At 41.1% G+C, this 17,796-nt stretch overlaps 1 protein-coding gene across 2 annotated transcripts in view; it reads left to right on the top strand.

The window, feature by feature from the left end:
• The first annotated feature begins 3,225 nt into the window (after positions 1–3,225).
• The window catches only part of PLPPR4 (phospholipid phosphatase related 4), a 50,603-nt gene continuing 36,032 nt past the window's right edge, over positions 3,226–17,796 (top strand). Inside the window, exon 1 of one of the 2 annotated variants that reach the window (XM_020911954.2) lies at positions 3,226–3,359. Coding sequence is in view for 1 of the 2 variants with exons in the window: in XM_020911953.2 (XP_020767612.1) it covers positions 3,967–4,044 (78 nt within the window). In the remaining variant the exon portion in view is untranslated. Of the gene's footprint in view, positions 3,360–3,636; positions 4,045–17,796 lie in introns of those variants that run through there. The other variant, XM_020911953.2, reaches the window with a different exon arrangement.

Here is a 17,796-nt window from a genome sequence, read left to right as displayed (position 1 = left end):
AAGATATTAAGAAGAGGTGGCAAGAATACACAGAAAAACTATACAAAAAGATCTTCATGAACCAGATAACCATGATGGTGTGACCACTCACCTAGAGCTAGACATCTTGGAGTGTAAAGTCAAGTGGACCTTAGAAAGCATCACTATGAACAAAGCTAGTGGGGTTGATGGAATTCTAGCTGAGCTATTTCAAATCTTAAAAGATGATGCTGTTAAAGTGCTGCATTCAATATCCCAACAAACTTGGAAAACTCAGCAGTGGCCACGGGACTGGAAAAGGTCAGTTTTCATTCTAACCCCAAAGAAAAGCAGTGCCAAAGAATGTTCAAACTATAGCACAATTGTAGTCACTTCACATGCTAGTAAAGTAATGCTCAAAATTCTCCAAGAGAGACTACAACAGTGTGTGAACCGAGAACTTCCAGATGTTTAAGCTGGATTTAGAAAAGGCAGAGGAATCAGAGATCAAATTGTCAATATCTGTTGGATCATAGAAAAAGCAAGAGAATTCCAGGAAAACATCTACTTCTGCTTCATTGACTATGCTAAAGCCTTTGATTGTGTGGATCACAACAAACTGTGGGCAATTCTTCAAGTGATGGGAATACCAGACCACCTCACCTGCCTCCTGAGAAATCTGGATGCAGGTCAAAAAGCAACAGCTAGAACTGGATATGGAAGAACAGACTGGTTCAAAATTGGGAAAGTAGAACATCAAGGCTGTATATTGTCAACCTGCTTATTTAACTTATATGCATAGTACATCATGCAAAATGCCTGGCTAGATGAAGCATAATCTGGAATCAAGATTGAGAGGAGAAATATCAATAACCTCAGATATGCAGATGACATCACCCTAATGGCAGAAAGCAAAGAGGAACTAAAGAACCTGTTGATGAAAGTGAAAGAGGAGAGTGAAAAAGCTGGTTTAAAACTCAGCATTCAGAAAACTAAGATCATGGCATCCTGTCCCATCACTTCAAGGCAAATAGATGGGAAAACAATGGAAACAGTGAGAGACTTTATTTTCTTGGGTTCCAAAATCACTGCAGATGGTGACTGCAGCCATGAAATTAAAAGATGCTTGCTCCTTGGAAGAAAAGCCATGACAAAACTTGACTGTGTATTAAAAAGCAGAGACATTACTTTGCCAACAAAGACCCGTCTAGTCAAAGCTATGTGTTTCCAGTAGTCATGTATATATGTGAGAGATGGACCATAAAGAAGGCTAAACAGAGAAGAATTGATGGTTTTGAACAGTGATTTTGGAGAAAACTCCTGTGAGTCCCTTGGACTGCAAGTCCAGGGACCAAACCAGTCAATCCTAAAGGAAATCAGTCCTGAATATTCATTGGAAAGACTGATACTGAAGGTGAAGCTTCAATACTTTGGCCATCTGATGCAAAGAACTGACTCATTGGAAAAGACCCTGATGTTGGGAAAGATTGAAGGTGGGAGGAGAAGGTGACGGCAGAGGATGAGATGGATGGCATCACTAACTCAATGGACATGAGTTTGAGCAAGCTCTGGGAGACGGTGAAGGACAGGGAAGCCTGGTGTGCTGCAGTCCACGGGGCCACAAAGAGTCAGACATGACTGAGCAACTGAACAACAAAGAACTGAATGAAAGCAAGTTAAAGTCATTAGCTAAAAATGTCAAGATTTGAAGAGACTAGAGGAGGTGTGAGTCTGTCCTCAGAGAATAAGAAAGTGAACAGACTATGTGAGCAGTAGGGACTATTTGAAGTTTGTAGTCCTGAGTCCAGTGTGACACAAAACCAGATAGCTGTGAGTTCTTCTCCATCCACCTTCTGGTAAAGACAGAGAATTGGGTTTAACTGAGCTGGGGCTTTGCCAGGTGAGTGTGGTGAACCAGAAGTAGGAACTGAGAGATTATACTGCTGAATTCTGGAACCTAAACCAGTAGGAGAAGGTAACGGTGTGAGGTGGTAGTAGCAGTGGTAGATCAGAAATATGGACATCGGTAGATCAGACTGTCCTGATGCTGCCAAAGATTGACTGGCGTATGTGATGGGCTGAGTATTTGTGGCTCCTCAAAATTTGAATATTGAAACCCTAACCCCCGAGATGACAGAATTTGGAGGTGCTATCTTTGAGGGGCAATCAGATTTAAATGAGGTCACGAGGATGGTTTTTCTGGTAGTTATGTATGGATATGAGAGTTGGACCATAAAGAAGGCTGAGCACCGAAGAACTAATGCTTTTGAACTGTGGTGTTGGAGAAGACTCTTGAGAGTCCCTTGGACTACAAGGAGGTCAAACCAGTCAATCTTAAAGGAAATCAACCCTTAATATTCATTGGAAGGACTGATGTTGAAGATGAAGCTCCAATACTTTGGCCACCTGATGCAAAGAGCTGACTCATTTGAAAAGATCCTGATGCTGGGAAAGACTGAGGGTAGGAGGAGAAGGGGACGACAGAGGATGAGATGGTTGGATGGCATCACCGACTTGATGGACATGAGTTTGAGTAAACTCCAGGAAGATGGTGAAGGACAGGGAAGCTTGGTGTGCTGCATCCATGGGGTCACAAAGAGTCTGACACAACTGAACAACTGAAAAATAACAACAACAAATGAGGATGGTGCCCTCATGATGGGATTAGTGTCCTCATAAGAAGAGACCAGAAAAGTAGCTCTCTTTTTCCTCTACGTAAGCATACAGCCAAGAAGAGAATCCTCACCACAACCTGATTTTGCTGGCAGCCTGAACTGGGATTTCTAGCTTTCAGAATGGTGAGAAACTAATGTCTGTTGTTTAAACTATGCAGTCTATATGTTTGCTCGTTTGTTTGTTTTATAGAAGCCCAAACTAACTAAGGCAGGCTAGCAATTGAAGTGAGTTGAAAAGTGCGGTGGGAATTGGCTCTCAGACGCTTAATGTGGAGACTGAAATGCCCAGGGCCATGTAACCCTGGAAGTGGGTTATCTTACTTAGCATAACACAGCATTTTATATTTTTGAGTTTTTTCTCCTCTATATCATTTGACACTTCTGGGTTGCCAAAATAATCATAAAGTTAAGACAAGCCAAGGACACTGGCAACAAAGTGAAGGACTTAATTTAGATTGTTAATGGCCAAGAAGTGCCTCCTTTTACGGTTATGACTGTAATACTGACGTGGTTCCGGGGGCGCGATGATGAGGTAAGAGCATATCGTGGCTTTGGGGCTCTGTGAGGCTGCCCACACAGCCGCCTCCACCAGTGGCTCACCATTCCCAGACAGGCAATAGTGAAAGTTTATCAGCAGGTTAAGTCGGTGTCCTAGGGAGCCCGGGAGTCTGCTAAGCAGAGAATCCTCAGTCGGGGAAGTCATTCCTGGATGGCAGCCAGCTCCCAGTGAGTTCCCACCACGGCCTACTTTTCAGAATGGGATCTAAGTTTTAATTTCGCGCAGGTGGAGGTCGGTTTTCGCGCTGCGGGGGTCAGTGCGCAAGAGCTGAGCTTCCGCTCTCTAGCAGTCCTGAAGTTAAGAGTTCCTAGAGGGATCCAGGCGGCTTCCCGGGGGGCCGTGGGTGCCTGCTCTCCTCAGCCTCGCGGCTGCAGCATCCAGGGGTGCGTCCCCCTTTGCCGATTCTTGACGTCAAGCCCCGACCGCCACGAAGCCTCGCCAGGGCGGTGGAGAGCAGAGGGAGGGTGGCGGGGAGGGGAAGCCATTGCAGCCACAGCTTGGAGGAAGGAGCTGGACGTCTCCGCCGAGAAAAACCGGGGGTGACAGCCAGGGGAGGGGAGGCGGAGGACCTGCTCGCTCCGGGAGCCGCTGGGTTGCTGCAAAGAGGGGCGGGGAGAGGCGGGGGCGCTGCCTGCACCGCGCTGGCTCCAGCGGTGCCCGCGGGGAATGTGACATCAGCGGCGCCGGGCGCTTGCGGCTGGAGGAGGCATCTCGCCTGCGCTGCGCTGTGCACACCTCGCCCCGGGGAGGACGCATCCCGGGCAGGCGGCAGGGATGTCGGCGAAGGAGAGGCCAAAGGGCAAAGTGATCAAGGACAGCGTGACACTCCTGCCCTGCTTTTATTTCGTGGAGGTGAGTTGGCCCAGCGCCTTGGCATAATGCAGATCCTCCGGGCGGCTCCGGAGCCAGTTCGGGTCCCGGAAGGTGTTGGAGGAGCAGAGACCGTGCTGGGTGCGCGGTGCTGCCCCCAAATGCCCCCACGCTCCCCTTTCCCCCTAGGTTTCTCGGGATCTCCCCGGAGTGTGCCTGTGAGTGCCCGCCAGCCCGGGCTGGTTGCCACTAGCGTTGCCACTGCTGGGGGCCTGCAGACGGGGAGATACCTGTGTGAGTGAGCGTGGGGCTAGTTCCCTGGCCTCCTGGACTGCCGGTGTGCTCAGCGTCGTCCCTGGCCCGGAAGGGCCGTGATGCTGATATTTTGGGATCTGTGTCCTCAATCTACGAATACCTGTCTAGAACTCTGAGCTTTCTAAGGGAGTTCAAATACACACAGCCATGCCCTGGGTGTCCGAGGGCTGGGGATGTTTATATAGGATTAGGAATATCGATTGCTTTATTACACAAAAACAAAAACAAAAAGCCCCTCCCCTATTAAAATTACTATGGTGTTCACATCTGCTTCTAAAATTGGGTCCACATCTCTAGGTATCAATCTATTAGCTTTTTTCCATGGTTAACAAAAATTATATGCATATATACATGTATATGTATATTTATACATATGTATACGTATGTATAATATTTTTAAAATAAATGACATCATCTGATTTTACATGATTTGTACATGTGCATTTATTCTGTGCTGAGCAGTATCACAGATAAGCAGTTAGCATGCAGATATATTCATAATGAGCGTCTAAGTTACCAAAATGCGGTATTTAAGGGAGGTACAATTTATGGGAGGGTTATAAAGATTGACAGGTCCGGTGATTCCATGCACTGTGGTCCACTGCATGAGGAAGACATTTTTAAGCAAGAGGTTTATTAAATCATAGGTAGAGAAGGGATGTGTTGGATATGTTTAGTGAAATCATATGGTTTTAAGCATAAAACTATATTCTGTGTAATTAGAGCCTGGATTTCAGAGAGAAGTATAAGACCATTGCTGAATTATAAATATCCTTCCTTGGCTGTCTTTTCAGCCAAATATGGAGGTTTAGCACTTACAAGTACAGATAGTAGATTCTGTATCTGATGATTGTGAGGCTTATCTGTGTTGAGGTATAGTCCCTGTTTTGAAACTTGGGAGAAGTGACATTGTCAGATTGTTTTTATAGATAACAGTATACCTGCAAGTTTCTCTTAGGTCTTGCAAATTTTTTAAAAAATGGTTTCAGGGTTAAGAAAGATGTACGTGATTTGCATAAATCTCAGAGAAATGATGGGTGATTCCTTCATCCATGACCCATGGAAAAGAAGGGAAAAAATTGACCTGTTTATTTAAAGTAATTAATTGATTCATTTATTTTTATCCTTTCTCTTTTCACAAGGGATTTTGATGCCATGGTTTAGATAATTTTGTTGAAAGCTTATGAAGAGTTTTCCCAAGGAAAAAAATGTGGGCACAGAAGATTCCATGATGAACAGGGTAAAGGGATAGAGAGATGAGATCCCTGCCTTCAAGTTAAATCCTGTCAGGCCACTTGTCGCATTGCTAATCCGCTGTGGTTTTGTGCAAAAGCACGTTCATTCCTTTCTGGATCTATTACATCTGTCCAGGAGAAATCAGTTAATTGCTGGCTTCTGTCTCCAGGACAGAGCACACTTGAGGTCAGCTAGAATCTGACCACATTTAGATTGTAGCTATATGGCTTCGAGGAAAACACTTTCATGAAAGAGGATGCAAACCAGAGAATTAAGGATGTACCCAAAAGAATCTCTGTGTGCACTTTTGAGGTGCCTTTAATAGGAGTACATTATCTTTTAATTTAAAATTTTAAAAGTAAAAATGCCTCAAAATGGATTTGAAATATGTTCTGTAGGAACAAGCATCTCACAAATGTTTGTTCTTTTCCATGAGTGGAAACAACTCAAAATCATTACCTTCACTTTGACCCATTCAGATACCCTCTATGGATTCCCTAGTAGGACAAGCTATAGAACCATTGCTTGAAAACAGTTCATGGAGTCTGGATGTGCACTTGTGACATTATGTCTTGGGAGTAGCAGATTTCAAGGGAAGAGCCGCAAAACTGGATTGCAGATGATCTCTCCGAAATTTATATTCATGATGAACCACTAAAGAGCCTCTCAAAAATGAGAGGAGGCATTAGTACACTGATTATTTAAAGAGTTGGCAGAATGCAATACTGTACTCCTTTGGAATGACTCATTTTGTAGGCAGTGAGAATGAGCTTTGTATCTCCTTTGGAGGATGAATAAATATAGCATGAATTAACATGTCAGTAAAATGCTCTAGAGTAATGGCACTTTGCTTTCCAGTATAGTTTCCCCAGGCCTTAGTAATTAAAATGGAAGAAGGAAACATGAGTGAGTCTTTCATCACATATCAATCCAAAGAACATATTTCAAGTCTTTTCTGTTATGTCAGGCAATAATGTAAGGAACAAAAAGGTTAAAAAGACCAGAATTTGAGGAGAAAATGGGACCTAAGACTTAAGTTAGGTTCCTACCATATCCCATACAAAAATAAATTCCAGACAGACCAATAATTCAAATTTTAAGAAATGGTTAAAAACTAAATAGTAATAACAGCATAACCATATATTTTTTAGACTTTACAGTGTGAAAGACCTTTCTTAACATATAACTAAAGTCAGAAATAATATAAGAAAAGACTAACACATTTTCCTACCATCCCAAAAAGTTTCTCTATAACAGAAGATACTCTAAAGAAATTTTAGAGAAAAAAAGTCTCTGAGTCTCAAGTCAGTGATACCATGGACAATTTAAACTTTGCCTTTCTTCTTGGAGTTCAGGCTGTTTTAAATTGCTATTCATGATAGGCATTAAATATGAAGAAACGAGGTCTTCCTTGGTATCTCAGCTGGTAAAGAATCCACCTGCAATGCAGGAGACCCCAGTTCGATTCCTGGGTCAGGAAAATCCCCTGGAGAAGGGAAAGACTACACAATCCAGTATTCTCAGGCTTCCGTGGTGGCTCAGATGGTAAAGAATCTGCCTGAAATGCAGGGGACCTGGGTTTGATCCCTAGGCTGGAAAGATCCCCTGGAGGAGAGCATGACAACCCACTCCAGTATTTTTGCCTGGAGAATCCCCATGGACAGGGGAGCCTGGTGGGCTACAGTCCATGGGGTCGCCAAGAGTCAGACATGACTGAGCGACTAAGCACAGCATAGCATGTGAAGAAACTAACTAGGAAAGTGAAGAACAACATTCATTCCAACCAGAGGGGCCGAAATCAGGTTCAACTGAGTTATGGCCAGAAAACCTGGTCTGATAGGTTGACCTGGTTCATATACCACCTGTTGTACATACTGCTTGGATAATTCTGGCCAAGTTACTTCTCTCATTCTCAATTTCTACATGTGTGATAAAAATTATATGACATGACAGAAATATATGTATTCACAGTTAATAGAAATTATAATATCCATGTATCTTAGAAAATATTATGCAGTTAAAGCATGAAATATACCAGCTATCATAGCTGAGCTAGAATATGCACTCAGGATGTATCAAGTGCTTTTGCATGGTGTCAGTGTATAGAAATTATATCCTATATATAGGCTGAGGTGCTCAGTCACTAAAATCAAGTAATCATGTCTCAGGTGATGTCCAAACTCGATGGTAAGCAAATGTTAAATTAATGGATATAATTAATTTTTTCTTACATTTTTGGTTTATGCTGCCAATTGTTTATGCTGATAAAGGGGTTTATGGTTGACAGTAATTAAATATATCAATATTACATGTTAATTTGAAAAACACAAATGATTTCCAACATGGTACCTCACTTTATGAACATGTTTGACAGTTCAGTTTTGCACTGTTTAATCTGGGGAGAGAAAAGTCAAGTTATGAAAGGAACTTTAAAGCAAGCATACCCTAGGCCTTATCAGGTTAAACAGAAAAGCAGGTGGAAAGGAACATTCCACTGAAGAAAAGGTTTCTCTTGCCTTTAAGGTTCCAAAGCCCTCTCCAAGTGATGGTTGTATCACTTACCGTGCAATTGCAGCCGGCAGCACGCCTCAAATTAATAAAAGGTGTTTCAGCCTAAGAACCCAATATTAGACATGAGAAGGCTGTGCCTAATTCATTTCCTTTACGCAAAGCTTAACAATGCTTCCACCTGTGCTCAGACTCACAATTTTGTTCTCATTAGTCATCCTTTTCCAAGATATGAGTTCACATTGACTCAGTACCTACTATAAACAAATGACAAATTAACCTTGAAACTGAAAGTTGCAAGTTCTTAATAAATAAATGGGGAAAAGATTCTCTATCCTTTGAATGTGAAATAACTACCTGAAGCCAATTCAAAATATTTTAAACATGACAGGCTTGAAATCATATAGAAAATTTTCACTAATTGAATATTGTACTTAATGGATATGTTTCAGGAATTTGTTAATGCAGGTTAATTACTATAGTTTAAATCGATATCTAGACATTGTGTTCAGGAGTAGAAGCCATCATTTCTCTGTTACTGTCCTGCCTGGAGAAGTTCAAAAGGCCTTTGTTTAAGCAAGTAAAGATACACTGGTTAGTTCAGTCTGAACATCATGCCTAGACATTATTGTGTCTTGACAGAACCTTAACATGTTTTTATGTTTCTCCTCACTGGAAAGTGTCCACTGTATCTTAATTGTTTAGCCCAAGATCTATGTGGAAATTTTATAATTCACACTATCTTCCTGGGAAATATAGCTAGCTGACTTAATTTTACATAAACTTCAGCATCAGCAGGAAGTACAAAATGACAACATTTCTGCATCGCACATAACAAAATAGTAGTTGTAGGATTTTTCCCTTTTCAGCATGGCATAGGTGGTCCACTCAAAGAAGAAGTCCAAACCCTACCCTACCAAGAGAGACAAGCTGACAAATCCTTCTTCCTTTTTTAAAGTTATAGTGCAAAGTCCTTTGGTGAAAAACAAAAAGGAAATAGAGACAATAATAGAGTCCTGGGTTTTAGAGACACTAAATGAGGACATTTCCACAAATACTGAAACCAGGTCTTGAACCCAGAACCAACTATTAGGGAATTCTATACTATTCCTAGGTTGCTCCACTATCTTACTGTGTCTCCATGTGGTCAAGTCACTTATAGTAATACCTGTCCTAGTAGGAAAAAAAACGGGTGCCTTCTACCAACTTTAAAGGGATATTAATAATAATGATAATAATAAAAAGGAAGAGTCTATTTCAAGCCTCCTTTATATTACAGATTCTATGTATACATTATCTTTCATCCTGAGAACTACTTTAAATGGTAGTATTATTTGTATTAAGGTAGTATCAAGAAGGGGCTTCCCTGGTAGCTCAGCTGGTAAAGAATCTGCCTGCAATGCAGGAAACCCTGGTTTGATTCCTGGGTCAGGAAGATCCCCTGGACAAGGGATAGGCTACCCACTCCAGTGTTCATGGGCTTCCCTGGAGGCTCAGACAGTAAAGAATCTTCCTGCAATGCAGGAGACCTGGGTTTGATCCCTCGATTGGGAAGATCCCCTGGAGGAGGGCGTGACAACCCATTGCAATATTCTTGCCAGGAGAATCCCCATGGATAGAGGAGCCTGGCAGGCTACAGTCTATGGGGTCACAGAGAGTCAGACACGACTGAGCGACGAAGCACAGCACAGCACACTATCAAGAAGGCATTATTATCCATATTTTTTTAAACAATATGTTGTAACTCAAAAAGCTAAATCTCTTTCTGGCACACAGCAGTTAAGAGCCACGATTTGGGTGCTTGTCCATCTCCCTCTTGCATTACCATTACCCCAGTCCACCTCACAACGACTCTGATAATGCTCACCTTAACGAGGGAGTGGGTTGGGGAGACCTCGCCTGTGACTTGGCCAGCTTTGTGGTTTTGGAAGTCATGTGTGTGGATGATGTCTTGTGGGGGTTCTACTCTGTGGAACAGAGCTTTCTCTTCATTTAGCTACTGAACCTGGCTTTGATAGTGCCAGCTTCTACTGAGAGCAACTAGTTTAATTCTGACACAGATGTGTAGATGGCACAGGGGCTGTCTACCCAAAATGATGCTTCCTTTGGGAAAGCACAAGTGGTGCCTTTGAGACTCCTGTGAAGGAAGAGTGAACACGGACCTTTGGGTAGACTGAGAAGGAAGAGTCATAATTTTAAAAAATTTAGAAAAATAGATTGTGTATGTCTGTGAGAACGATAGAGCATGGAGGAAAGTATTCCTAATAGAATAGAAATGGAGGGAGGTTAGACCAAGGAGGATTAGGAGAAAAAACATGAGAAAAATAGAAGATAGGCATGAAAGGCATGTGGAGGCAATGGGCATCAACTTTGTGAGCAAGCTCTGGGAATTCCTTTAGGGACCTGAGTTGTCTAAATTGGCTTGTTAAGTAAAAAACATTAAGGGTGCAATTTTTAGTGTTTACTTTGGGAGTGTGTTACAGATATTATCACAAAGATTTCTTCCCTGCATGTGTGTACATCACAGGCTATTTCTCATGCAACGTAGCAAGAACAAAATGTGAGGAAATGTCTCATTGCTGAATTAGGTCTAATAAAGTCATGTACTCCCAGAACACTTGGTTTGATTCTCCTATCACAAATGAGAAAACTGTGGCTTGAAAAGGTTAACTGAGTTACCTAAAAACACACTATGGTTAATATCAGACAAGAATGCAGCCTGTCTCCCCACTGCTGTTCTAGTGCTCCTCTCTAATTATACTATTTCTAGAATTCCTTACATTACAGGGTTTCCCTCTGGATTATAACACAATATAGGTCATTATAATTCTACACATGAACAAATTGTGTTCAGTTTTTGGACTTTATATCTAAATACCTTTACATATTTCATATCACATTGCATTAGCAAGTTAAAGCAATTATGAATGGATCTTCTGCTTTTCCAAATTTTTAGACTTGTTGTAAAGCATATTTACAGCTAAAAATCATAAAATTGTAAGTGATACTTTTCTCTCTCATTGCTGAATTGTCTACTTATCATTTCACAATGACTTCTCTGGACATGAAGAGGTCTCTGACAGGAAAGGAAAGTGGAAACATTGAAAGAAGTGAGGATATAATTTACAATATCAGTGACAAAATAACTGAATTTTCTTTACAGTTTTATGTTTTTTAGTCTCTAAGACATGTCTGACTCGTTGTGACTCCATGAACTGTAGCCCATCAGGCTCCTCTGTCCACAGGATTTCCCAGGCAAGAATACCAGAGTGGGTTGCCATTTTCTTCTCCAGGGGATCTTCCTGACCCGGGAATCGAACCCAGGTCTCCTGCATTGGCAGGGAGATTCCTTACCACTGAGCCACCAGGGAAGCCCAGTTTGATAAAACAGTTTACGTTATAGTTTAATGTTGCTTTTTCACATACATTATTTCATGTGATCCTTTAAATACAACGGAGGAGTAGATATTAAGTCTGTTTTACAAATTGAGTAACTGAGACTCATGCAGGTACAAGAATTTGTCTAAAGCCCAAGGAGTGCTATTTTCCCCTGTTGACCACAGGAAGAAAAATGATTGTATTTACTGTGAAATGTCTAATTAGAAACATCGAAGCTTTCTTTAGTTTCTTCTAGAATTAATTGAGACATGTCCTTTCATGTAACTATGGACTAGAGTCATTTCCTTATAGTGAGCTGGGTTTTGGAATGTGAAAGCCAAGGTTATCATTGTTTGGTTGCTAGGTTGTGTCTGACTCTTTTGTGATTCGATGGTCTGTGACCCCTCAGGTTCCTCTGTCTATGGGGTTTCCCAGACAAGAATACTGGAATGGATTGTCATTTCTTTGGACAAAATTGTTGTCAGTGTGTTTTTCCAGTCTTTAATCAGGCGCTGAATCAGTCACCTCTTAGGTCCATCACTGGGCCTTTGTTTTGTTTTTAGTTGTTATTGGAGTGTATTGGCTACAATGTTGTGTTGGTTTCCTCTGCACAGCAAAGTGAATCAGCTGTATGTATACATATATCCCCTCTCTTTTGGATTTACTTTCCATTTAAGTCACCATAGAGCTTGAATAGAGTTCCCTTTGCTATATAGTCGGTTGTTTCATTGTTTTTAAATCACAAATATTTACCTTAATCATCATAGGGAGGATAATTGCTTCCTTATTTTCTATCATAAGATGGTTTCTATTCAATTCAGTTCAGTTTAGTCTCTCAGTCGTGTCTGACTCTTTGCAACCCCATGGACTGCAGCAAGCCAGGCTTCCCTGTCCATCACCAACTCCCAGAACACACTCAAATTCATTTCCATTGAGTCGTGATGCCATCCAACCATCTCATCCTCTGTCGTCCCCTTCTCCTCCCACCTTCAATCTTTCCCAGCATCAGGGTCTTTTCAAATGAGTCAGTTCTTCTCATCAAGTGTCCAAAGTATTTGAGTTTCAGCTTCAGCATGAGTCCTTCCAGTGAATATTCAGGACTGATTTCCTTTAGGATTATCTGGTTTGGTCCCTGGACTTGCAGTCCAAGGAACTCTCAAGACTCTTCTCCAACACCATAGTTCAAAAGCATCAATTCTTCAGTGCTCAGCTTTCTTTATAGTCCAACTCTCACATCCATACATGATTACTGGAAAAACCAGAGCTTTGACTAGACAGACCTTTGTTGGCAAAGTAATGTCTCTGCTTTTTAATATGCTGTCTAGGTTGGTCATAGCTTTTCTTCCAAGGAGCGTCTCTTAAGTTTATGGCTACAGTCACCATCTGTAGTGATTTTGGAGCCCAAGAAAATAAAGTCTCTCACTGTTTCATTCTTTCCCCATCTATTTGCCTTGCAGTGACGGGAGCAGATGCCATGATCTTAGTTTTTTGAATGTTGAGTTTTAAGTCAACTTTTTCACTTTCCTCTTTCACTTTCATCAAGAGGCTCTTTAGTTCCTCTTCTCTTTCTTCCATAAGGGTGGTGTCATCTGCATATCTGAGGTTATTGATATTTCTCCCAGCCATCTTGATTCCAACTTGTACTTCATCCGTCCTGGCATTTTGCTTGATGTACTCTGCATATAAGTTAAATAAGCAGGGTGACAATATACAGCCTTGATGTTCTCCTTTCCACTTGGAACCAGTCTGTTGTTCCATGTCCAGTTCTAACTGTTGCTTCCTGACCTGCATACAGATTTCTCAGGAGGCAGGTCAGGTGGTCTGGTATTCCTACCTCTAAGTTTTCCACAGTTTGTTGTGATCCACAGTCAAAGGCTTTGATGTAGTCAATAAAGCAGATTTTTTTTTTCTGCTTTATTTTTTGGAACTCTCCTGCTTTTTCAATGATCCAGTGGATGTTGACAATTTAATCTCTGGTTCCTCTGCCTTTTCTAAATCCAGCTTGAACATCTGGAAGTTCTCAGTTCATGTACTCTTGAAGCCTGCCTTGGAGAATTTTGAGCATTATTTTGCTAGCATGTGAGATGAGTGCAATTGTGTGGTAGTTTGAGCATTCTTTGGCATTGCCTTTCTTTGGGATTGGAATGAAAACTGACATTTTCCAGTCCTATGGCCAGTGCTGAGGTTTCCAAGTTTGCTGCATATTGAATGCAGCACTTTCACAGTGTCATGTTTTAGGATTTGAAATAGCTCAACTGGAATTCCCTCACCTCCACTAGCTTTGTTCATAGTGATGCTTCCTAAACCCATTTGACTTCGCATTTCAGGATGGCTGGCTCTAAGTGAATGATCACACCATCGTGGTTATCTGGGTCATGAAGATCTTCTCTGTATAGTTCATCTGTATATTCTTGCCACCTCATCTTAATATCTTCTGCTTCTGTTAGGTCCATACCATTTCTGTCCTTTATTGTGCCCATCTTTGCATGAAATATTCCCTTGGTATCTCTTACTTTCTTGAAGAGATCTCTAGTCTTTCCCATTCTGTTGTTTTCCTCTGTTTCTTTGCATTGGTCACTGAAAAAGGCTTTCTTATCTCTCCTTGCTAGTATTTGGAACTCTGCATTCAGATGGGTATATCTTTCCTTTTCTCCTTTGCCTTTCGCTTCTCTTCTTTTCTCAGCTATTTGTAAGGCCTCCTCAGACAACCACTTTGCCTTTTTGCATTTCTTTTTCTTGAGGATGGTCTTGATCACTGCCTCCTGTACAATGTTATGAACCTCCATCCATAGTTCTTCAGGCACTCTATCAGATCTAATTCCTTGAATCTATTTGTCACTTCCAATGTATAATTGTAAGGGATATGATTTAGGTCATACCTGCATGGTCTAGTGGTTTTCCCTACTTTCTTCAATTTAAGTCTGAATTTGGCAATAAGGAGTTCATGATCTGAGCCACAGTCAGCTACCGGTCTTATTTTGGCTGACTGTGTAGAGCTTCTCCATCTTTGGCTACAAAGAACATAATCAGTTTGATTTTGGTATTGACCATCTGGTGATGTCCATGTGTAGAGTCTTCTCTTGTGTTGTTGGAAGAGGGTGTTTGCTATGAGCAGTGTGTTCTCTTGGCAAAACTCTGTTAGCCTTTGTCCTGCTTCATTTTGTACTCCAAGGCCAAATTTGCCTGTTACTCCAGGTATCTCTTGACTTCCTACTTTTGCATTCCAGTCCCCTATAATGAAAAGGACATCTTTTTTGGATGTTAGTTCTAGAAGGTCTGGTAAGTCTTCATAGAACCGTTCAACTTCAGCTTCTTCACCATTACTTGTTCCGGGCATAGACATGGCTTACTGAGATATTGAATAGTTTACCTTGGAAATGAACAGAGATCATTCTCTTGTTTTTGAGATTGCATCCAAGTACTGCCTTTCAGACTCTTTTGTTGACTATGATGGCTACTCCATTTTTTCTAAGGAATTCCTGCCCATAGTAGTAGATATAATGGTCATCTGAGTTAAATTCACCCATTCCAGTCCATTTTAGTTCACTAATTCCTAAAATGTCGATGTTCACTCTTGCCATCTCCTGTTTGACCACTTCCAATTTGCCTTGAATCATGGATCTAGCATTCCAGGTTCCTATACAGTATTGCTATTTATACCATCGGTCTTTATTTCCATCACCAGTGACATCCATAACTGGGTTTTGTTTTTGCTTTGGCTCCATCTCCTCATTCTTTCTGGAGTTATTTCTCTACTTATCTCCTGTAGCATACTGGACACCCACTGACCTGGGGAGTTCATCTTTCAGTGTCCTATCTTTTTGCCTTTTCATGCTGTTCATTGGGTTCTCAAGGCAAGAATACTGAAGTGCTTTGCCATTCACTTCTCCAGTGGACCTGTTTTGTCAGAACTCTCCACCAAGACCTGTCCATCTTGGGTGACCCTACACTTCATAGCTCATAGTTTCATTGAGTTTGACAAGGCTGTGGTCCATGTGATCAGTTTGGTTAGTTTTCTGTGATTGTGGTTTTCATTCTGTCTGCCCTCTGATGGATAAGGATAAGAGGCTTATGGAAGCTTCCTGATGGGAGAGACTGACTGAGGGGGAAACTGGGTCTTGTTCTGATGGTCAGGGCCATGCTCAGTAAGTCTTTAATCCAATTTTCTGTTGATGGGAAGGTCTGTGTTCCCTCCCTGTTGTTTGACCTGAGGCCAAACTATGGTGGAGGTAATAAAGGTAATGGTGACCTCCTTGAAAAGGTCCCATGCAGGCATGCACACTCAGTGCCCCTGACCCTGCAGCAGGCCACCATTGACCCATGCCTCCACCAGACTGTGAACAATCACGGGTAAGTCTGGGTCAATCTCTTGCAGGATCACTGCTTCTTTCTCCTGGGTCCTGGTGCACCCAAGGTTCTGTTTGTGCCCTCCAAGAGTCTGTTTCCCAGTCCTGTATAAGTTCTGGCAGCTCTATGGTGGGTTTAATGGCAACCTCCTCCAAGAGGGCTTATGCCATACCCAGGTCTGCTGCACCCAGAGCCCCTGCCCCCACGGCAGGCCACTGCTGAACCATACCTTCTCAGGAGACACTCAAACACAGTTCTGGCTCAGTCTCTATGGGGTCTCTGGGTCCTTGTGCTCACAAGGGTTGTTTGAGCCCTCTGGATGTCTCTGGCAGGTGAGGGGTTTGATTCTAAATGTGATTTTGCCCCTCCTATCATCTTGCTGGGGCTATACCTTTGCCCTTGGATGTGGAGTATTTTTTTTTTTGGTGGCATCTAACATTCTCCATTTGATGGTTGTCCAGCAGTGAGTTGTTTTGGAGTTCTCACAGAAGATGAGCGCAATTCCCCCTACTCTGCCATCTTATGCCACAAAAAAACTGAATGCCAACAAGGAACCCTTCCTGCTCACACCTCCCAGGGACACCTTGGGCCTGGTTTTGAAATCAAGATCACTTCTGTACATTCTGCTAAATCTGGCATTAGTCCATTTAGGTACAAATTAAACAGAAGAGGAAATAAAGGTAATAAAAATCAGTGTATTTTCAGGAAAAGGTGAACAAGTTATCAGTACATTTAGTGGATGGTTGTTTGTGAGTAATAACCATGGAAATATGTATGGATGTATCATCTACAATTTAATGTCCTTACCAAAGCCTGTGCTGTAGGACTGCTTTGGTAGTAAAATCGCCATTTAATTAAGTTCTATTCATGCTTCAGAAACTGGGCCTTCATGGATCGTCTAAAAGAGACCAATCTTATATTAAATACATTCCAAAGCGGTTGCCAAAGTAAAATAGCAGAGTGTATTCTGTTTGTACTTTTATGAAAATTCATTTATTCATTTAATAGATACTTATTGATTGTTTATTATATGCCTTTTGGTTAAATTAAAGAAAATACTATGGAATCATTACTGGCGTACCTTCTAATCTATAGTAGAATTTCAATAAAATTTTATTGAATGGATGGAGTAAAATAAGATTAATAGTTATGAACATAATTGTTTTTCTTAACTTTCTTTTCTCAGCCAGTGGAGACATTTGTATATGAAGGATAAGTTGTGATGAAGGTTAAGATTGAATCAATCTCTAAGATCTATAAGTCCTCATTCTTAATTATAGTTATGCTCATTTATGATCTAGAGCATACCTACGGATTATTTGAGATTTGCAACTTCAAAGAGAGGCATATTTAAACAAAGAACTTGTAGTTTTAATTTTCATAGAAAATTATTTGATATAAAGTGCACATGCCAGTAAAGACTTTTTTTTTATTGTTGTTATGGTAGAATAAATTATTAGATTTGTTAGTAATAAAATGTTTCTTTGTGTGATATACTTGTATCCCATATTACATTTTATTTCTTTTATATATTTTGTTCATAATTTGACTTTTTGGTGCATCTCACAATGAAACACATAACAATCATACTTAATTTAATCATACCCTTAGGATGTTGGAAAATTAAAGTTATTAATGTCCCACATTAACAGCCCCCCTTCAATATCTCTTATTCATCAATCCCTTTTATAGACACATTCAAGTAAATTAGGTCTTAAGCAGCCTTGGAAAGATTTTAATCTTGAAGGTGGGCCTATAATGCACATTAAAATATGATCTAAGAGTCAGACATGAATTAGCAACTGAGCAACAACAACAATTATATAGGAGACAAGTTTGAAAAGACAGTGGCTAATGATATATTGCCGAATTATCATCTCCCAGAGTAGATTAGATCCCTTCTCTGGATAACTTATGGATTGAATGAAATATATCAGGCACATGGTAAACACTCAATAACCATTTGCTAGATAAACTAATTAGTTATTACATAATATAAAACATAAACTC

Source organism: Odocoileus virginianus, chromosome 5 (assembly GCF_023699985.2).
Source record: "Odocoileus virginianus isolate 20LAN1187 ecotype Illinois chromosome 5, Ovbor_1.2, whole genome shotgun sequence".
Classification (NCBI taxonomy): domain Eukaryota; kingdom Metazoa; phylum Chordata; class Mammalia; order Artiodactyla; family Cervidae; genus Odocoileus; species Odocoileus virginianus.
The sequence above is the reverse complement of the archived record's forward strand: the minus strand, read 5'-3'. Positions and strand labels throughout refer to the sequence as shown.